Below are 23,241 nucleotides of genomic sequence, written 5' to 3' on the forward strand. Positions count from 1 at the left end.
CCTCAAGTGGCTTTACTAAATACAAAGCTTGGAAAATGTCTTCACTAAAGGAAATCTGAAATACATCTCAGTGATAATAAATTTTCCAATTTGATGATACACATAAATGTTAGCAAACATTTTACAGAGAAACCTAAACATTAGACTTACATTTTGAGGCTGACACAATTCCTGGAACATACACGTGGGCTCCTCGTAACACTGAGTTGCCACACTGGGCTCCAACAATAACTTCACAGTGCTGTTGTTTTATATTCTTCCTAGGACGCAAGACGAGGGAAACTTAACACAGGGCGTTAACCTCCAACGTTAAGGTGTTAACCTCCAATGCCTACCAGCTTTTTCAGTGTTTCAATTTGAACCCTAAATAACCTATTTATTTGTTTATTTTTTTTTTCCCGCTGTACAGCATGGAGACCAAGTTACACATACATGTATACATTTTTTTCCCTCCCATTGTTCTGTTGTGATATAAGCATCTAGACATAGTTCTCAATGCTACACAGCAGGATCTCACTGTACCTCTTTAAACCTCTTTAGTCTTGATTATCCCAAAGGAATGCCACTAGTGAATAAATGAGAAAAAGAAAGCTGGAAAAAGGAAAATAAATACAGAAGAAATATTTTTTTAAAAAATTATAAAGAAGGGAGTTCCCCAGTGGTCTAGCAGTAAAGGATCTGGTATTGTCACAGCTGTGGTTGCAGGTTTGATCCCTGGCCAGAGAACTTCTACATGCCATAAGTGTGGCAAAAAGAAAAAAAAAAAAGAGAAAGAAAAACCTACAAAGAGGATGAGCAAAAAAACCAGGATCCTTATGCAAAGCAGTAAGTAGCACCAAAAATTTGTTATCAAATACAACAAACTAGTCAATATAACAAAAAAGCAGCAGACCCTCAGATAAAGAGAACTAGTGGTTACCAGTGGGGAGAGGGAAGTGGGGGGGCAAGACAGGGGTTGGGGATTAAGAGGTACAAAGTGTTATGTATAAAATAAGATACAAGGATACACAGTACAGGAAATAAGGCCAATATATTTTTCTTTAGTGAAGTACAGTTGATTTATGTTGTATTAGTTTCAGGTGTACAGCAGTCATTCCGTTATATACATAATAATTGTATTTCTTATAAATATAAAAATACATGTATTCTTTTTAGACTGTTTTCCACTATCAGTTATTACAAAATATTGAATATAGCTCTCTGTGCTATACAGAAGCTCTGTTGTTTATTTTATATATAGTAGTGTGCATGTTAATCCCAAACTAATTGATTCCCCTCGGTAACCATAAATTTGTTTTCTGTCTATGGGTCTATTTTCCTTTTGTAAATAACTTCATTTGCATATTTTTAGACTCCACATATAAGTGATATCATAACATACTTATCTTTGACTTACTTCACTCAGTATGATAATCTCTCGGTCCATCCATGTTGCTGCAAATGCCATTACTGAATTCTTTTTATGGTATATCCAATATTTTACAATAATTAAAAATGGGGCATAACCTAAAATTGTGAATCAGTATATTACTGCATACCTCTAACTCATATAATATTGTATACCAATTGTACCTCAATTAAAAAAATTAGGCATGACTGAGGTGACAGGAAATGACACACAGGGCAGAACAGGCAAAGGCACCCCTTGAGGCCCAGCCTAGTGTCTGCATCAGCAACTCTGATACCTTCTGTGTTACAAAGGATATGATCAGTGTTTATGTTCTAATCACCCAATGAAGCTTTATGTGGGTTAAGATCACAACCCCCAATGGAAAAAAAAATTGCTTCATCATTTAACAAGCATTGCTGTTTCAAAACAGCATTAAGAGAGAAGAGAAAATTCCTTTAAGACACAACATAGGAGGAATTCAAAAACATTTCTAAAGTGGTAGATGGTTACAAAGTAAATCATTAACTTCTGTTTTGTTTTGTTTTCTCTTCTTTTTATGGCTACACCTGCAGAATATGGGAGTTCCCACGCTAGGAGTGGAATGGGAGCTACAGAGGCCCACCTACACCACAGCAACATGGGATTTGAGCTGCATCTGCAACCTATACCACAGCTCACAGTGACGTGGTTCCTTAACCCACTGAGCAAGGCCAGGGATCGAACCTGCATCCTCATGGACACTAGTTATGTTTGTTACCACTGAGCCACAATGGGAACCCCCCAGGTATCACTTCTAACACTCATAACAGATTTTTTAAAGGTCAGGGCGTCCTATGTGATTAGCCCCAAAATAAAACTCATGAACCCCAGTCTCTGATCAACTTTCCTCGTTGGCAACATTTCACATGTGCTGTCATAATTCCCTACTGAGGGAATTAAGGACATCTTCCTTCCATGATCCCCAAATGATCAAACCTCAGTAAACCTCTCAGCTTTACACTACTCTTTCCTGGTTCCAAACACTCTCACTGCTCATTCTCTAGCAATACATTTCTCAAAGAGGATCATTCCCCCAAGTTCTAAAACATGCCAATCATCTCTTCACACTTTGTATCCTAAACCCTGGCAATACCATGACTTTAACAATCACAAAAACAACCCCCATAGTCTAATGATCAGCCTTTCCAGACACTGCTTACCTGCAGAGAGCCATGGATAGATGTTCCACAATTACTTCAAACTCAACAGGTCCTAAACAACGTTATTGCTCTGATCCACTCCTCAAACCCTGGATAACATCCCAAAGCTTTTCATTCTGTTTCCAGTTGTGAAGAAAGTGCCATTATCTACCTGAATAACCAAACTAGAAAGTCTGTCATCATCTTAAACTCTTCTCCCTACAACTTCTGACTCAACATTCACCGAGTCACCCAAGGATGCCACCTCTAATTCCCCGACAGGTCTTCTGGGCCCATCCCTCAACGTCAGACAGGCATCACCTCTCAACCTGATTACTGATGGAGCTTCCACCTCTTACCTTCAACTGCCCTCAGACCTGCCTGATCTCTTTGGGTTCTTCAGTTTCTTTCTGAATTATCTAGACATGGATTTGTCTTTACCTTTGCCTTTTAGATGTTGTATTTCTGAAATCTGACTTTCAACAATTCTTGGCCATTGTATCTCTGAATATTCTCTCACCCGTTATTTATCTCTACATCTGGTTCTCATTACAAACACATAGTGCCTGTTCACTCTTTTCCATGACTCAGTTTCATGCTTCCAATTGTTTTACCCACTTTACCTGCTGCATTCTGGGTAATTTCTTTTCTTTTCTTTTCTTTTTTTTGTCTTTTTGCCATTTTTTTGGGCTGCTCCTGCAGCATATGGAGGTTTCCAGGCTAGGGGACAAATCAGAGCTATAGCTGCAGGCCTACCCCAGAGCCATAGCAACGCAGGATCCAAGCTGCGTCTTTGACCCACACCACAGCTCAGGGCAACACCGGATCAGTAACCCACTGAGCAAGGCCAGGAATCGAACCTGCAACCTCATGGTTCCTAGTCAGATTCGTCAACCACTGAGCCACGATGGGGACTCCGGCATTCTGGGTAATTTCTTTTGAGTCATCTCCCCATTGGTTAATTCTCCATCCATTGGATCTAACCTACAGTTTAACTCACTGAATGAGTTTTAACTCTAGTATGTTCATTTCTATTTCTAGAAATTCTTTTTCAATTCTTTTTCTCCCTCTGAGGGTCTTCTAGGTTTTTGATTCTTTTTTTAGTCATTTCAAGGAAACAGATTTTATAGTCTCTTTCAGTTAGCTCTACTTACTACAGTTTGGGGTGGGGGTGTGAGAATCTAATCCCTTAAGTTTGCTGTATATGTTGCCTTTTTCTTTTTTTTTTTTTTTTTTTGGCTTTTTGGCTTTTTGGGTCCACACCTGTAGCATATGTTGCTAAGCTAGGGGGTCAATTCAGAACTGCAGCCACTGGCCTACACCACAGTTCACGGCAAAGCCAGATCCTTTAACCCACTGAGTGAGGTCAGGGATCAAATCTGCATCCTCATGGATACTAGTCAGATTCATTTCTGCTAAGCCACAATGGGAACTCCTGATAGGTTTACTCCATTAAAGAATTAACTTCCTAGTTTTAGTTGTCTAAGACTGGTTTTCTTTCTTTCTTTTCAGGGCCACACCTACTGTGGCCTATGGAAGTGCCCAGGCTAGGGATTCAATTGGAGCTGCAGCTGCCAGCCTATACCACAGCCACAGCCACACGGAATCCGAGCTGCATCTGCAACCTACATCACAGCTCATGGCAACACCAGATCCTTAACCTACTGAGCAGGGCCAGGGATCAAACCTGCCTGAGCCACAAGAACTCCAATCAGAAACAGAAATAAGTGCTGACTTTTGTCACATCCTTATCTATTGTGATTGTCAAGATTTTTTTCTGATTGGATATTTTGCTATGTTACATTGTATTAAAAGCTTTCCTAATATTAAAACTTTCTTGCATTTATAGTTTGAAAAAAAAAACTTCAATTGTATATTGACAATGTGGTACAATCCCTGGAACTCTGCTAAGTATACCTGCTTGTGTATTTTATTGCTGAGAAATGGCAAATCTTTAGAGATTCAATGGCATGGGACTTGAACCTTCAATACCATGTTGCAAAATGGAGCTGGGAGTGTGAGAAAGAAAGGTCTTTTGATGCAGAATATGATCAACTTCAGACAACTGATCATCATTCACATAAGCCTATTTCCTTTGAGTATAAAAACATACTATTGCACAGAAATGTAACAATCTTACCCAGCTTTGATCTATCATCTTTTTTTTTTTTTTTTCTTTTTAGGGCTGCACCCACAGCATATGGAGGTTCCCAGGCTAGGTGTTGAATAGGAGCTGCATCTGCAACCTACACCACAGCTCACAACAACGCCGGATCCTTAACAGAGCAAGGCCAGGGATCGAACCCACTGGTTCTCACTCACGGGGTTTGATTCTTAGTGCAGCTTCTAACTATGAGAAAGGGGCATGGCCTGTACTGATGGGTGCCACTCCAGAGTGGTTTTGCCAAGCACCTCAGGAACTGGCTTAGATCTGATTTTTATGTTAATGTCCCAAAAGGAACTGGAATCCCAAACCCATATAGGAACCACAGTTCTGCAATCTCTTGAGATTTTTTTTTTTCCTCGAACCCAAACTGTACAGCAAAAGTGATCCAACTCCTAATTACTGCTTTGCACTGACTGCTGGATTTTTCTCTCCTCCCAGTGCTAACATCTGTTGTTAAAACCAAAGCCCCTTAACTTAGGGGACCAACCATCTTCCCCCTCAAGTCCCCAACTCTTAAACTGAGCTCACTGCTGACTACTCTGTTTTCAGTTACTCTTCATTCTTATCCCTGAATATTTTACTTATATTCTTAATCACTCAGCTGTGCATTTTATGACCTATGTTTTACTCAGTACTCCCAGGTGTATGAAGCAAAAACATTCTCAGGTTATCAAATTCACCATAGTGTTGGAAATAAAAGACCTTTCTAAGAGCTCCCTAACTGAGCACCAGTCTTGTAATTCATCTTATTTTTAAAAAAGGGTTTAAGCTCCTCCAACTTACACCCCAATGTCAGAAATGCACTTAACTCCCATCCCAGTACACATGTGCGTACACACACACACTAACGTTTACAGTAAATGCTTCAGGAAATGCCTTAGGTACAATCCAATATATTATAGAATACCCCATTTCTTTTTTAAAATGCCTATTAAAAAAAACAATCAAATTGATTTTACAACCTACTAAATGGCTAACGGGCTGCATGCAGTTTGGAAAACAGCTTATGCTACTGCAAATATTATATTTCTAAAATAATGACTGTAATAAAAAGTTATTTGGTTCCTATACTCCATGCAAAAACCCCCAAAACATTCCCATCATAGCTCAGCAGAAACAAATCTGACTAGCATCCATGAGGACACAGGTTCGATCCCTGGCCTTACTTAGTGGGTTAAGGATCCAGCATTGCCATGAGCTGTGGTGTAGGTCACAGATATGACTCGAATCCTGAGTTGCTGTGGCTGTGGTGTAGGCCAGCAGCTACAGCTCTGATTCAACCCCAGCCTGGGAACCTCCACATGCCATGGGTGCAGCCCTAAAAAGACCAAAAAAAAAAAAAAAAAAAAAAAACCTTTACATTTCAGTCTACCTCTCCTAACTTCAACACCTTTCACCGATCTCTCTAAAAACTGATCACCCAAACCTGATCACTCTTGTCACACCCCTCCACCTAGCATAGCCTTCCCTACTTTATCTACCTAATTCTTACTCACCTTAAAGGCTCAGCTGAAATAACATCCACATGGAGAAAACTGCTACCCATTACTCTGCACTCAGGCCTTCCTCTTCTGTGCTAATGGTATTTAATTCATACCTCCACTGTGGCATTTATTGCAGTTTGGACCAACAGTCTCTGCTTTTAGACTAAACTGCTTCATCCATCTCTGTAACAGCCTTGAGTCTTACACAAGACACCAATTCAAAACATATTTTGTGAAATGAAACCTTGTACAGTTAATCAGAAAGTTTTTATGAAAATAACCATTTTGTGCTGAGAATGGAAGACTACAGAGAAGAGAGTTAACACAGGGGGCCAGAACTGGGTACCCTTTCTTTAGAAGGCCTGGTTACAAGGCTGGGCCTTGGCTGGTGTCCCAGAACTTACAATCAGGGGGTTCTCACTATTAACTGCGAAGGGTAGCTCACGGTGCCTGCAGTGTTTATACAAAGAGTATGGTTTACCGTAGACACTGGCTTTTCTTCCAGGAGGCTGGAATGAAAGGGGGTGCTTGTGTAACCAGCCCTGAATGAAAATCCTGGATGCTGTGTCTCTAAAGAGCCTCCTGGTGATGACACGTCACACATGTGTTGTCATACTTGTTATGGGGGGACTAATATCCATTGTTTGACTCCAGTGGAAAAAAGCTCTGGAGCCTGCCAATGGTTTTCCCTAGACTTTGCCCCCTGCACCTTGTATTTTGTTGAATTTGGTTCAGATTCTTTCACAGAAATAAATCCTAGTCACAAGTATGACTATATACTGAATTCCCTGAGTCTTCCTAGGGCCTGGCTGAGCCAGGGAGGGGTCTTGGGGATCCCTCAACACAACAACTGTATGAGAACGTAAGCGATCATACACAATGGCCAGCGTGTCAGTCAGCTTTGCTGAAGTTGTATCAGGGAAATATAAAGTTGATGGAGGGTCATGAAAAAATACTAAAAGCTTGATTTTTGAAATGTTTATAAAGGAGTGAAGCAACACCATTAAAAAAAGATAATTTTGGGGAATTCCCGCAGTGGCTCAGTGGGTTATGAACCCAACTAGTATCTGTGAGGATGCAGGTTCAATCCCTGGTCTCCATCAGTGGTTTAAGGATCCAGCACTGTTGTGAGCTGTGGTGTACACTGCAGACACAGCTCAGATCATACATTGCTGTGGCTACAGTGTAGGCCAGCAGCTGCAGCTCCAATTTGACCTCTAGCCTGGGAACCTTCTAAAAAGCAAAAAATAAAATAAAATAAAATAAAACTTTCTGGAGTTCCCTGGTGGTACAGCAGGTTAAGGATCTGTCATTGTCACTGTTATGGCACAGGTTCAATCCCTGACTCGGGAACTTCCACATGACACAAGCGGAGCCAAAAAGAGAAAGGAAAAAAAAAAAAAAAAAAGATGATTTTTCCAGTACTCAGTAATAAAAACTGGAGGAAAAATACTATGAAAGTACTTAGAATAAGAAAAAACTAATTAAAATAGCTAAAAATGAGATGCCTAAGAATTAAAGAATGAGATTATGGAATGCCCACTAAGGAGTAAAACAAAAATATAGATTCATCTACTTGGCACATAATTCACTGCACATATTATCTACCCTACACCAAAAGAAAGATAATGAACATAATTTTGAGATATCACATGATACTGCTGCATGTCTACCAAGTATTTTCAGGATTGCCATCTATTTAACCAGCAAACTTTGTACAATTATGGGAATATTCCATTGCATTTACCCCATTATTTCAAATACACAAACATTAATCGAAAACTTTAAGTGCTAATACCAGTGACAAGGCAACTGTGAAAGACAGACATCAAGCAGGCTGGAAAAGGAGGACAAATCCAGTCTCATTTGAATCTAAAGAGATTTATGCTACTGAATTGTGGACTCAATTACTAGGGAAAGAAAGTTAATTTTTCTGACCTGCTGAAAATACTGAGATTGTTATCAAAAAAGGAGAAACACCAACAGACAAAATATAGAGACACTTAAAAATTACAAACCGAACACTGGCCTAAAAAATTATTCTGATCTAAATGCAGTCTTTAGAAAATGCTGGTTGCTATACATTGTTAAAAATACTCCTGTATGAGGGGGTGGGAGGACAGCTAAATTAGGAGTCTATGATTACCATATACACACGACTACATATAAAATGGATAACTAACAAGGACCTACTCTACAGCACAAGGAACTATAGTCAATATTTTGTAATAACCTATACGGAAAAGAATCTGAACAAGAACAGACATATATATGTATAACCAAATCACTTTATGTACACCTGAAATTAATGCAACATTGTAACCCAACCATATTTCAATTAAAAAAATTTTTTAGGAGTTCCTGTCTTGGCACAGTGGAAACAAATCCAACTAGGAACCATGAGGTTGCAGGTTCAAGCCCTGACCTCGCCCAGTGGGTTAAGGATCCAGCATTGCCAGGAACTGTGGTGTAAGTCACAAATGCAGCTCGGACCTGGCGTTGCTGTGGCTCCTAGACCGGTGGCTACAGCTCCGATTAGACCCCTAGCCTGGGAACCTCCATAGGCCACGGGAGCGGCCCAAGAAATAGCAAGACAAAAAAAAAAAATTACACTGTCTTTCAATGAAAAGGAAGAGAATAATCAAAATCTGGGGATACAGCCAAGTTTCTAAAGTTCAATGCCTGAGAATCCCATAGATCATCAAAATCAAAACATTCTGTTACAAGAGGGAAATTTTTTAGCCTCACATTTCTTCATAGCAATACATGATGCTGTAAGATTGTAGACGCAGGGTCCACCAAGTGCTCAAGGAAATAACACATGCAGCCTGAAACTACCACAATCAGCTAAGTTGGTATTTAAACATAAAGGCAACAATCAAGTTCTCAAGCAAGAAAGTAAACAAAGCATCCAAGAGACATACTTGGGTGAAAGGAAGCAGGCACTGGAGACCTGCTCAGCAATGATAGTCAACCAACCAAGAGACAATCAAGACAAAGAACTCAGAAAGATACTGCCAGGAAGGCTCAAAGTAAGCCCTGTATTCGTCTCAACTGTGCCCTGTCAAATAAAACTGTTACAAGGCTCTACAGTGTAAAAAAACTAACAGTAAGTGAAAATTGGTTGCTGGAGGTTTTAGGGGAAATTGAAGTGTAAAAATGTCTTCATTTTTCATAGTGAAAAGTCAAAAGATACTTAAAAATGATAAGTTTAAAAAACAAAAAAGAACCAGAGTTCCCTTTTTGGCTCAGTGGAAATGAATCTGACATCCATGAGGACACAGGTTCGATCCCTTGCTCAGTGGGTTAAGGATTCAGGGATGCTGTGGGCTGTGGTGCAGTTTGGAGACATAGCTCAGATCCCAAGTTGCTGTGATAAGCCAGCAGCTGCAGCTCCAATTCCACCCCTAGCCTGTGAACCTCCATATGCCATGGGTGTGGCCCTAAAAACACAAAAGACAAAAAAATACAAAAATAAAAAATAAAAACAAAGAATTTGCTTTTAGAAATGAAAGGTAGGTTGGTACATGAATCTACAATCCTAAGAGATGTTTCAGTACTTTCCTACAGTAACTTGCTGTTCGTGTTTTATCACTCATTAACATTCTAATGAGTAGTTTAGATCTCTACAAAGAATAGGAGCATTACACAACCAGTAAAAAGAATGAAACAGTGTGTTCGACAGGATTATGGAAAACTATGGACATTATGGAAAGATATCCACAGTATATTCTGAACTGAATCACAGGTCTCACAAGAGCTCTGACTGCCATCAACTGTAATAACTAGTTGGTTTAAAACTAAATAAGAGGAGTTCCCCTCGTGGCTCAATGGTTGACAAACCCAAAGAGCGTCCATGGGGATGCAGGTTAAATGCCTGGCCTCACTCCGTGGGTTAAGGATCCAGCGTTGCTGTGAGCTGTGGTGTAGGTTGAAGACACGGCTCAGATCTTGTGTTGCTGTGGCTGTGGTGCAGGCCAACAGCTGCAGCTCTGATTCAACCTCTAGCCCGGTAACCTTCATATGCCGTGGGTGTGGCCCTAAAAAACAACAACAACAAAAACTAAATAGGAGATGAGAGAAAACAGTGCTTCCTGGTAGGGGAGCAGTGTGCAAGGGAATTTTCCAGGGATGGAGATGGTGTGCATCTCAACTCGGGTGAGTCCTGCCTATGCGGTTGTTTGAATTTAGCAAAACTCAGCAAATGGTACACTTAATTATGACCTCTATTTCACTACCTGCGAATTTCACCTTAATGAAGGAGAATAACGAGTTCACAAAATCAACTGTTTTAACTGCAAAGTCATACATGCTTACAGGAAAAAATAAAATAGAAACATTTCAAGCGAAAAATCTCTTACCCAGTCTCTCCCAATCCAACCTCCTCAGAGTTAACCACGCAGTTAATCCCTGTTACCAGCTGGGTATGTTATACCCTCCAGATTTTTTTCTGTACATTAATATACACATAGTTGTGTTTTTTTAATTGCAAAAAAATGTAAATATCCTACACACAGCAACTTGCTATTGGTACTTAATTAACCATGAATATCATTTTTTATTTGTAGATGTAATTTTCCTTCATTAAAGGCCATATAATATTCAACTGAGTGGATAAACCATGGCTCTACCACTGACCACTAAAGTACCTTAAAGCTTTAAAAAAAACAGCATTTTTGTATATATTATAACTCTTGGGATACTAAAAAACTGTTTCAAACAGGGATTTTAAAATTTTCTTTGGGAACAAAAAAAAAAAGGGGGGGAGGGAGTTAAAGAACCCCACTAGCATCCACGAGGACATGGATTTCATCCCTGGCCTCGCTCAGTGGGTTAAGGATCCGGCATTGCCATGAGCTGTGATGCAGGTTGCAGACGTGGCTTAGATCCCACATTGCCCCGGCTGTGGTATAGGCCAGCACCTACAGCTCCAATTGGAACCCTAGCCTGGGAACCTCCATATGCCTCAGGGGCAGCCCTAAAAAGACAAAAAAAAAAAAAAAAAATTAAAATAAATAAAATTCTTTGGGAATAGAACTCTCACTGTAACATGGAAGCCTACTTTTTTCAATTTTTAGACACATGCCTTTCAAATACATAACTATCTGCTCTACTGAGGGAACACAGTAACTTAGCATAATTATGAATAAATAAAATTTTCCAAACATATCAACTATGAAAGTAAGAAATACTGTTGCTCTGTATTTTTGTTGTAGCTCAAAAGTTTAACTTCGGAGTGGAATCTCTTAAAATACCTAAGTGAACAAATGCAAAAGTAACTTTCTTACAGAGTGGAAAAAAAATCAATCACTGCACTAAATGAAATCAACATGCATTACTCAAAGTGTCTGGGTCCATTCTTAATGTTCTTTTGTAATATTGTCTGTGATAGAGAATGAAATCAGCATTTATGAAATTTGTAAATTTCTATCTAAATAAAATCACTAATAATGGAGAAACTCAGTATTCCCACCTAACAGTAAAAAAGAACCTGGGACGAATTTTTATTTAGAAGAATACAATGTGAAAACAAAACAGTTACAAACCTAGGTCCAATAACAGGAATGAGTAAGACATCCTGAAGGTCTGGATGTTGAAGAACAGGAAAACTTAATCCATTAAACTGCTGTTAAAGATAAACACACAGGATTACAAAGCAATTAATATATTTGCTAATTTCCAATTGCGGAGCTTGTCAGTGTCATTACTGAGCAGAGAATAAAGCTTAGTATATTCTCACTTTATTCTATGAAAAAGCTTAGTATATTTTCACTTTATTCTATTAAAAAAAATCAGACTTCAAAACATTTTCTCTATAATTTGATTGTGAAATATCTTGACTTCTTGACAATTCAAAGAATCAACTCTGCTAACTATATGACTTTGTAAATACAAAATATGTTTACCTTGACTTTTTTTTTGGGGGGGGGGGGCACGTCCACAGCATGCAGCAGTTCCTAGGTCAGGGATCAAACACACACGACAAAAGTGACCCAAGCCCCAGCAGTGACAATGCCAGATCCTTAATTGTTAGGACACCAAGAAACTCAAGTGGCTTACTTTGAAAACACACACCCAATAATAACACTGCACGTAGTACTCTCTTCAGAAAAGCTTCAGAATAGGACATTAAAAGATGAGACTACTAAATGCTATTTATTATATATCATCAACAGTGCGTGCCACGTCAGTTTTGATGATGCTTTTTGGCAAAGGTTCAGGATTTTCAGTGTCCTCTACCATACGTGGCCTTTAGACTGGAAATAGGTGCAGAGCCAGTGGTCTAAGTGCTGGGGCCAACTCATAGTTCTCTGGGCACCAACTGTGTGCATCTCTTCCCAACTCCATGGTCATGCTGGTAGCTCGAAATAGACCACAGGGGGGCATTTACACCATGAAAATCAGCAAACACCACAAAGCAGCGTTATTTTTCCAGAAAGTAGGCTATTCAGTGTTCACCAACATATGAGGGTTGCACGTTGGGAGCCAACTGAGCAATCCACATGGAGGAGTGGCCTGAATATCAACAATCAAATACTGGAAAACAAACCATCTCTAGCCATGTAGGCAAGAGACTATCACCTCATTCCTTCTCACATACCATATGAGAGAACGGTAACTTTAATAGGATCTGCGTTGCCTTGTGGTATCCACATACCACCTAGAGAAAACTTCCAAAATCATCTTATTGCTAAGTTGATAAGAAAAAAAATTTATTCATATTTTATAGCTCTACCTCGATTTCTGCCAAGTTAATAGCTATTCCGACTTCTGCTCCTTTCGGGCAGAGGATATTTCAAACTAACCATCTCCAACAGAGCAGTAGTAACTCCCTACTACGCAGTTTTAGCTCCTGACCATCATGTGTTCTCTGTAAATGTGCCTTGTGTAGACATCTCATACAAATGGAATCGTACAGTTCAGACCATCCTGCACCTGGCTTCTTCCACTCACTATCACAGTCTGGAGCCTCACCCATGTGGGAGCATCTATCAGTTGACCATGTTCAGGGCTGAGTGGTGTTCCAGTGTGTGAACACATCACGGTTGGTTTTCCATTCATCAGCTGATGGACATTTGGACAGATTTCTCTTTTGGTTATATGAACAATGCTGCTATTAATATTCACGTTCAAGCATTTGCGTGGACCTACGTGTTCATTTCTCCTGGGTAGATACCTAAAAGTGGAACTGCTGGGTTAACTTTTTAAGAAATAACCGGTTTTTGAAAGTCAACCACTTGACTTTCCCACCTGCAGTGTATAAAGCTTCCAGTTTCTCCCCATCCTCCCTCGTCAAATGAAATTTTAAATAATAAATTCCAAAATGTGACCCTAGAAACCTGGAGACAAAGCCCTGACTCAGAATACATCTTTAGAACACACGTGAGCTTTAGAACATGGAAAGACAGAAAACTTGTAATTTAAAACCTCCTTCAAGTTCCCTTATCTGCTAGAAATAGGCACAGCTTAACCACCAGTGTCTTAACTAGTATTGACAACCTAATCTTCTCCACCTTATGTTAACCTCTAAGTTAAAGGACTTAAGGCGCAGAACAACTTGGTCTGCCTATTCTCAGGTACCACCCAAGATCTTCAATTCCCATTAGTTATCTAAGCTGTAGGAATAATTTGCTGGAAAAGCCAACCACCTGGATGTGCCTGAGTGATGGACAACTGATGGGACTCAGAACAGTTTCCTTCATGCTCACTGAAAAACTATATGCCTGGCTATATAAAATAATCTTAGTTCTTTAGAGGAATGTTTATATTTTATGCCTAATGTCATCTCTCACAACAAAATGATCACTCCCATTAAAAATCAGATTAGGAGTTCCCGTCGTGGCTCAGTGGTTAATCTGACTAGGAACCATGAGGTTGTGGGTTCGATCTCTGCCCTTGCTCAGTGGGTTAATGATCCGGCGTTGCCGTGAGCTGTGGTGTAGGTTGCAGACGCAGCTCGGATCCCGAGTTGCTATGACTCTGGCATAGGCCAGTGGCTGCGGCTCCGATTCGACCCCTAGCCTGGGAACCTCCATATGCTGCGGGAGCGGCCCAAGAAATAGCAAAAAAAAAAAAAATCTATGAAACATAATTTGAAGTATCCCCTTCAGCCATCCGTTTTCCTCTACCTTACATTTCTTTGGAGGCAAATTTCAGTGCACTGTGTATGAAAGACAAAATGCACAGCCTTAAGGTTTTCTTATTTTAATACAATTTTCAAAGGTTACTTTTCATTTAGTTACCACAAAATATCCGCTATATTCCCTGTGTTGTACAATACATCCTTGAGCCTACGGTGCACCCAAGAGCTTGTATCTCCCACCCCCTCAACCTATATCACCACCGCCCCCCCTCGGTTTGTTCTCTGTATCTCTCAGTCTGCTTTTTTATTGTATTCACTAGTTTGTTATAGTTTTTAGATTCCACCTATAAGGGACATAAACAAAAGTATTTGTCTTTTGCTGTCTGATTTATTTCACTTATAAAATGTACAGCTTTTGAAAGGAAAGCATTAAGACAACATAAACAAGAAAATAATTTTTTTGGCTTAGAACTTAAAAAATGTCACTTTGGAGTTCCCTGGTGGCACAGCAGATTAAGGATCCTGACTTGTCATGTGGGTTTCATTCCTGGCCTGAGAACTTCCACATGCCCCAGGCGCCGCCCCCCCAAAAAACCAAAACAAAACAAACAAATGTAGCTGGAATTGATTGTAGCTGCGTATGAGATTTAGTAACAAGGTAGACCATATGTGGCTTCCAGCTTCAACTAAGTTTCCTGCTTACTAAGTGCTATACTCAAGTTCTTCTACTTTATTTTAAAAAATTGGGGGAGCTCCCATCGTACATCAGTGGTTAACGAATCTGACTAGGAACCATGATCTGTGGCCTTGCTCAGTTGGTTAAGGATCCAGCATTGCCATGAGCTGTGGTGTAGGTCGCAGACACAGCTTGGATCCTGAGTTGCTGTGGCTCTGGCATAGGCCAGTGGCTGCGGCTCCGATTAGACCCCTAGCCTGGGAACCTCCATATGCCTCAGGAGCAGCCCTAGAAAAGGCCAAAAAAAAAGGGGGGGGGAATGTAACTTTTTTTTTTAAATGCCATTTTCACATTTCTCTTGTGGTGCAGGTTAAGGATCCAGCACTGTTTCTGCAGCAGCTAGGACCGCTGCTGTGGCACAGGTTCAATCCCTGGCCCAGGAACTTGTACATACCTCAGTGTGGCAAAAAAAAAAACAAAACAACCAAATATATATATATATATATATATGTAGCTATTTTATGATACTGTTTTCAAGCATTAAAAAATGAATATTATGCCAAAACTATTTTATTAGTTGAAAAGTGTTGTTTTATTTTTAAAATATATTCTTTATATTATTTAATTTCCTGCTTTTATTAAATTATTATAATAAAATTATTAAAATTTAAAATATAGTCCTACAGGTTATCAGTAGGTACCTCCCTAACTCTGGGCTCACCCTGGCTATACAAACTGCCCTTCTGATGGTTATATGCTGCCTATTACAATATTACAGACTTTTAGGGTTCGAATGGATCCATGAAGTATTTTAACAATGAAGCAACAGAGGCCCAGAGGGGTTGAGGGACTTAGCCAGTCACTAAATAAATTCAGAATCAGAAGTACTAGGTTCAAGTCTAATATTAGCATCCAGTATGCAATTTTCAACAATTTAACATTCAGGATCCTCAATTTCCTTGTCTGTAAAACTGTAACAGTATGTTGTTCACATGATTTTAGTGGACAGCAACACAACACAGACCATAGAAATCTAATTCTGTACACAATGACATAAAAAATTTGTACAAGGGGAGTTCCCGTCGTGGCGCAGAGGTTGACGAATCCGACTAGGAACCATGAGGTTGCGGGTTCGGTCCCTGCCCTTGCTCAGTGGGTTAACGATCCGGGGTTGCCGTGAGCTGTGGTGTAGGTTGCAGACGCGGCTCGGATCCCGCGTTGCTGTGGCTCTGGCGTAGGCCGGTGGCTACAGCTCCGATTGGACCCCTAGCCTGGGAACCTCCATATGCCGCGGGAGCGGCCCAAGAAATAGCAACAATAACAACAACCAAAAAGACAAAAGACAAAAAAAAAAAAAAAAAATTTGTACAAGGGATCTATACCCAATCTCTTGGGAAAGACCATGATGGCACATAAAACATAAAAAAGAGAATGTACACATATATATATATGACTGGGTCACTTTGCTACACAGCAGAAATTGGCACAACATTGTAAATCAGTTATACTTTAATAATAAATGTTAAAAAAAACTTGCATGAACCAGAAATAAACCCTCACACCTATGCCTAATTAATCTTTGACAAAGGAGGCAAGAATATACAATGGGAAAAAAATATCTCTTCAACAAGTGGTATTGGAAAAGTTGGAAGCCACACGTAAATCAATGAAGTTGAAACAGATCTTCACACTGCACGCAAAAATATACTCAAAATGGCTTAAAGACTGAAACATAAGACGTGGCACCATAAAACTCCTAGAAGAGAAGGAGGGCAAAACATTCTGACATAAATCATAACAATGATTCTTAGGTCTAGTCTCCCAAAGAAATAGAAACAAAAACAAAAATAAATAAATGGGACCTACTCAAAATTACAAGCTTCGCACAGCCAAGAGAACCATCAATAAAAAGACCACCCACAGAATGGAAGAAAAGAGTTGCAAATGATGCAGCCAACAAGGGCTTAATTTCCAAACTATACAAACAGCTCATACAACTCAACAGCAAAAAAACAACCCAATCAAAAACAGGGAGAAGACCTAAACAGACTTTTCTCCAAAGGAAACATACAGATGGCCAACAAGCACATGAAAAGATCCTCATTATTGCTATTAGAGAAATGCAAATCAAAGCTACAATGAGGTACCACCTGATGCCAGTCAGAATGGCCATCATCTAAAAATCTACAAATAACAAATGCTGGAGAGGGTGTGGAGAAAACAGAACCTTCCTACACTGATGGTGGTACTGAAAAGTGGTGCAACCACTATGGAAAGCAGTATGAAGTTTCCTTTAAAAAAAAAAAAAAAAAAAAAAAAACTTAAAAATAAGAGGAGTTCCCAGGTGGCTCGGCGGGCTAAGGACTGGGTCAGGTCACTGCGTGGCATGGGTTTGATCCCTGGCCTGGGAAATTTCCACATGTCTGGGTGCAGCAAAACACACAAACAAACAAACAAACAAAAATAGGAGTTCCCATCATGGCTCAGCAGAATCAAATCTGACTACTATCCATGAGGATGCAGGTTCAATCCCTCGCCTTAATCAGTGAGATAAGGATCTGGTGCCACCATGAGCTGTGGTGTAGGTGGCAGATGTGGCTTGGATCTGGCATTGCCGTGGCTGTGGTATAGGCCGGCAGCTGCAGTTCTGATTCAAAACCTAGCTTGGGAGTTCCCATCATGGCTCAGCGGTTAGCAAACCCGACTAGCATCCATGAGGACGCAGGTTCGATCCCTGGCCTCACTCAGTGGGTTAAGGATCTGGCACTGCAGTGAGCTGTGGTGTAGGCTGCAGAAGCGGCTCAGATCCTCCATAGCTGTAGCTGTGGTACAGGCCGGTGGCTACAGCTCCAATCGGACCCCTAGCCTGGGAACCTCCAAATGCCACAGGTGTGGCCCTACAAAGACAAAAAACAACAACACAAAAAACACACACACACACTAAAAATAGAGTTTCCATATGATCCAGCAATCCCACTTCTGCGCATATATCCAGACAAAAGTATAATTCAAAAAGATATATGCACCCCTATGTTCACAGCAGTATTCACAATAGCCAAGACATGGAAACAACCTAAATGTCTGTCAACAGATGAAAGAATAAAGATGTAGTACATATATACAATGGAATACTGAAGCCTTAAAAAAGAACAAAATCATGCCACAACATGGATGGAGCTAGAAATTATCATACCAAATGAAGTCAGTCAGATAAGGACAAATACCATATGATATCACTTATATGTGGAATCTAAAACAGGACACAAATGAACATATCTATGAAACAGAAACAGATTCATAGACATAGAGAACAGACTTGCTGGAGTTCCCATCGTGGTGCAGTGGAAATGAACCCGACTAGGAACCATGAAGTTGTAGGTTCGATCCCTGGCTTCACTCAGTGGGTTAAGGATCTGGCGTTGCCATGAGCTACGGTGTAGGTCGAGGACGCAGCTCGTATCTAGCATTGCTGTGGCTGTGGCGTAGGCCGGCAGCAACTGCTCTGATTAGACCCCTAGCCTGGGAACCTAATATGCCGCAAATGAGGCCCTAAAAGACAGAAAGACCAAAACACACACAAAAAAGAGAGAGAGAACAGACTTGTGGTTGCCAAGGTGGAGGGTGGGGAGGGGAGAGGAGTGGAAGTTTGGCAAACTACTATATAGAGAATGGATAAACGAGGTCCTCTGTTTAGCACAGGGACTTATATTCAATATTCTGAAATAAATCATAAAGGAAAAGAATATAAAAAAGAATGTATATATACGTATAACTGAATCACTTTGCTGTACAGCAGAAATTAACACACTGTAAGTCATCTGTAACTTAAAAAAAATTTGCACAAACCTTCTGAAGTTCATCATGTAACAGAGTTTTCACATGTTGTACTGAGGCTAAATGTGTATTTACTCTGACAGTGGTGAATGATGGAGGGTGGGACAAGTTTTGCAACAGAGTTTCAAACTTCCTTTCTGCTTCTTGTTTACCAAAAGCAGATACAACCTGAAAGGAAGAAAAGAACAAGTTAATTTGCAATTTCAATATACAAATTAAAAACATTCAGCAGAATATATGTACATACAGTTGTTTCAACCATGGAGCAATCCTTTAGATCCATTTCATTTTTCTGTGTTGCTTATGTGTTGATAACAAAGGCGTATGGTGGAGTTCCCACTGTGGCACAGCAGGTTAAGGATCCACACTGTTATTGAGGACTGTTATTGAGAGCAGTCAATAACAACAGAACTGTTATTGAGAACACACAAATTTGCACAATAAGAAAAAATTGACAATTCAATAGGAAGATGGACAAAAGACTTGGACAGAGTTGACAAGACTCCAGTGATGTAGAAACATATGACAAAGTGCTCAAATTCATTAATAATGATGAGAGACACTAATTTAAACACAGGCCTATCACTTATAGACCACCATGTTAACTGTACTTAAAGTGCTGATGTTACACCATCTTTTGTCAACAATGTCACAAGAAAGCAACTATCTAATCCTTGTTGTGGAAATGCAGGTTGGAAGAACTACTATGGAAAACAGCCTAGCATTATCTTTTACATTTAAAGATACCTGGCGCTCCCACTGTGGTAGCAAACCCAACTAGTATCTATGAGGATGGAGGTTCCATCTCTGGCCCCACTCAATGGGTTAAGGATCTGGCATTGCTGTGAGCTGTGGTGTACGTCAAAGACATGGCTCAGATTTGGTGTTGCCATAGTGGTGGCGTAGGGTGGCAGCTGCAGTTCTGATTCGACTCCTAGCCTGGGAACTTCCATGTGTTGCACATGTGGCCCTAAAGAGCAAAAAAAAAAAAAAAAAAGATACTTATGATTATAGATGGTATATACCCTCAGGCACTATGCACTGTGTTGTCACTGCAGTACCTCAGGTCACTTCTGTGGCTCAGGTTTGATCCCTGAACTGGAGGCTTCCACAGGCCCTGGGCACAGCCAAAAAATAAATAACCCTAAGAGAATGGTAATATTTCACAGAGTTATTCTAATAAACACCTAATAAAATGCCCAAGAAGAAAAGCTCAGAAAAATACTGCCTCAAAGAATTATTAGCATTTTGAACATACCTGCTACATGTAAATTCAGGATTTCATTCTACTTACTATTAATATCACTTTGTAGAACTAGTTCCTTGCTAACCTCATATCCTAGAGCAAACTGGTTGGTAACCTTATAAAACACCAATTTGAACAAGTAACACTGACACTGTCACCCAAACATTCCCCATATCAGCTTTTTAATATGGTATTATTATTTTTAAATGTTTAATATGGTATTATTAAATGTAACAAATAGCTATTGTCCAAAAAGACAGGTAGCAAGATACCTGTCAGAAATAATCAACTTTCCTTGTAATTAACTGAGGCTTTTCAAGACACATATTTCACCCTTTTTTGTCATTTTTGCCTATACTCTACCCTCACAGAATCTTCATAAACCAATTACCAGCTAATAATCCACTAACTTAAAAATATTAGTACTTTCTCAGGGTTTTTTTTAACTGAATATTCCATCACCTTTGAAGGGATGGTTTTTCTCTTGGTAATATGTAACTACAGTGGGGTCAAAGAATGACATTTCAGTCTTCTTTTACAAAATAATGTTAACCACTTTAAAAATTGCTGGCAGGAGTTCCCGTGGTGGCTCAGTGGTTAACGAATCCGACTAGGAACCATGAGGTTTTGGGTTTGATCCCTGGCCTTGCTCAGTGGGTTAAGTGAGCTGTGGCGTAGGTAGCAGACGCAGCTCGGATCCTGCATTGCTGTGGCTCTGGTGTAGGCGGGTGGCTACAGCTCCAACTCGATCCCTAGCCTGGGAACCTCCATGTGCCGCAGCAGCAGCCCAAGAAATGGCAAAAAGACCCCAAAAAAAAAAAAAAAAATTGCTGGGAAAAAAATTTGCTGAATGCCTCTATTTGTCTTAATACACTCCTCATACCTGAAGTTCTTTGAAACTGAGATACTTTCTCTTTCAATACTGTTTTGCCCCTTAACATAATCTTGGGAAATAAAATGTAGAAGTTAAATCTACAATTCATGGCTTCACCAACATCTCTGAAAATCAATAACATTCATGAGGCTTTACTTTGGATAGAAAACCAAAGATTGGAAAATACAAACTAAGGTGGAAAGAGCACAAGCTTGGCAATCAAAGACAATCAACATTCACCGTGGACTTCTGGCTAGGCCCTGCCAGCACAAGGAACATTTGTTGAGGGCTTACTATGAGCCAGAACGATGCCAAGTGCTAGCACTTAATGATTAACTCCTCAAAACAACCTTGGAAATTTACTATTGTTAACCGTCCTCAAATTTCACAAAAGAAATCAAGGTTAAGGGATGTGAAGTAATTTCCTCAAGCACTGGGCCCGCAAATCGGGGAGCAGGGGTTTCCAAATCCATCCCTTTTCCCATTGTATCTGAGCTCTTTGCCTTCACATTCCAACACTGTAACAGGAGAGGAACGTCAATTTGATTCAGTAACGTCTCCTTGGACCCTCGGTTCTCTCAGCTATAAAAATGGGGAGGAAAGCTCTACCAAAAAAAAAGACTTCTAAGATCAAGATGTAAAGGTCTGCTGTCCACTATACTCCAACAAAAAAATTTTGTGAGAACGTGAAGGTCTGCAAATGACCTAGCACACGTAGTGACATTTCAGAAGCACTCACTTAAATCAACTGTACTTCAATAAAATTTTAAAAAAGCACTCACTGAATTATAGCATCTTTTTCACCTGAGGGCCAGCGCAGGCGCTGTACGTGTATACAGGTGTTTCTTCTCTACAGGGTCTTTTAACTTAAAACTGGGATCTTTTCCTGCTTATCCTTGTAACCTCTTCAGTGCACGCCTACTACCAGGCACAAAAACGCTTTTTTCCCCTCCCTTCTTTCCCACTCCTAGGTGGTGGTGGTGGTGTTGTTTTCCCACTCCTAGTGGTTAAAACATACACCCCATTCACCTCTTAGCACGCAAAGCATTAATTCAATACCTGCACAAAGACATTAGCATTTATTTTACCCTAGGAAAGACGAAGGGTAAGAAACACGGCAGTACATTCCCTTTTAGACTTGTTTTCTATTTCTCCCTGAGTTTTCACAATTATTACCCAACTTGTTCGACCTACCTCCTTATTCAAAAAGTTCGCTTTAAGGTAGTTTTCAACTTCAAGTCTCAACGATATTTTAGGGAAAACAGACATGTTCCTATTGCTTAGTTCTCCTCCTCCAAGAAAAATGCTGGACAACAGTCGTTTTTCTCTCTCTCCGAATTACAAGGAGCGTCTGGGCGATGAATCCCCCCCGCCACCGCCCGAACCCCAGCTCTCTGCTTACGCCAGGTTCACGTCGGAAACCCGGGGGGACCTCCAGGCCTTCTCTAGTTCAGCCAGAGAGAGCCAGAGCGGCTAGCGAGATGTAGTTTAGAGCAGCGTCCTCGCCTGACCTGAACCCAACCTAGGTCCCACCTTAGCCACGCTCACGGAAATCACTGCGAGGCCAGGCCACTCATGTTGCAGAGCGGGAAAAACTCGTGAATGACTCCTCTGTGAACTAGACAGGAGCTAGAAACCAGGCTGGCGCGAACTTGGTCACATCCAACTTAAACCCTGATTTCCAAACCCGCGGTCCCAGCTTCGCCACAGAGAGCCGCTTCCGGAGTGCGTCACTTCCGGCGACACACCTCTCCCCCCCTGCCCTCCAATCCGCAGCCGCCAGTTGCCTCTACGTCACGTCCCTAGAAGCTTCCCAGCTACGCCCGCGACGCGTCCCGGTGCCGCAGGCCTGAATGGGCGGGGCTTTAGGGGGAGGAGAAGGGGCTCTGCCTTGAAGAGTAAACTGATCCAGCAAAAGAGCAGATCCGGACGGGGAGAGCTGGATGCCAGGGCACCCGGGGAGGGTTGAGTCCTGCTGGCCCGTATTCGGTGAGGGACCAGTTACCTGCTAGGTGACCTCCAAAGAAAGGATGAAACCAGAGTTTCTTTTGACCTATCAGCCACCCTTGACGTTATGAAACTACCTTACGTCTCCTGGGCTTGTTGATGTGCCTTCAGCTGTGGATAAACAACATTATTCAAATTTATAACAAGTGGGTTAATCATGTTTTAATATCCATGAATGCTCAGGTGAAACTTTAAAACGCAGAGGTAGTTTTTACAGTTAGTTGAATAAAACTACCAATTACCTATATCATAGTTGAGTTATACTTTAAAAATCTGGGGAGACCTTTGGCATGATATTTGTT

The 23,241-nt window shown here is 40.6% G+C and overlaps 1 protein-coding gene across 9 annotated transcripts in view; it reads right to left on the reverse strand.

Annotated features, from left to right (window-relative positions):
• NSUN6 (NOP2/Sun RNA methyltransferase 6) overlaps positions 1-22,659 on the reverse strand; it is a 108,136-nt gene extending 85,477 nt beyond the window's left edge. For 6 of the 9 annotated variants that reach the window (XR_014817878.1, XR_014817875.1, XR_014817877.1 and 3 more), the window contains exons 1-4: positions 22,127-22,659; positions 18,825-18,980; positions 11,766-11,845; positions 151-260 (exon numbers count right to left, since the gene is read on the reverse strand). Coding sequence is in view for 3 of the 9 variants with exons in the window: in XM_003130731.5 (XP_003130779.2) it covers positions 151-260; positions 11,766-11,845; positions 18,825-18,980; positions 22,127-22,201 (421 nt within the window). In the remaining 6 variants the exon portion in view is untranslated. The remainder of the gene's footprint in view (positions 1-150; positions 261-11,765; positions 11,846-18,824; positions 18,981-22,126) is intronic. The other 3 variants (XM_021064826.2, XM_084980216.1, XM_005653806.4) reach the window with 3 other exon arrangements.
• Between the last annotated feature and the right edge of the window lie 582 nt (positions 22,660-23,241).

The sequence above is a fragment of the Sus scrofa genome, chromosome 10 (genome assembly GCF_054392235.1).
Source record: "Sus scrofa isolate SSC_HxYL_T2T_F1_AM1 chromosome 10, Sscrofa_HxYL_maternal_Yorkshire_Landrace_v2.0, whole genome shotgun sequence".
NCBI classification, from domain to species: domain Eukaryota; kingdom Metazoa; phylum Chordata; class Mammalia; order Artiodactyla; family Suidae; genus Sus; species Sus scrofa.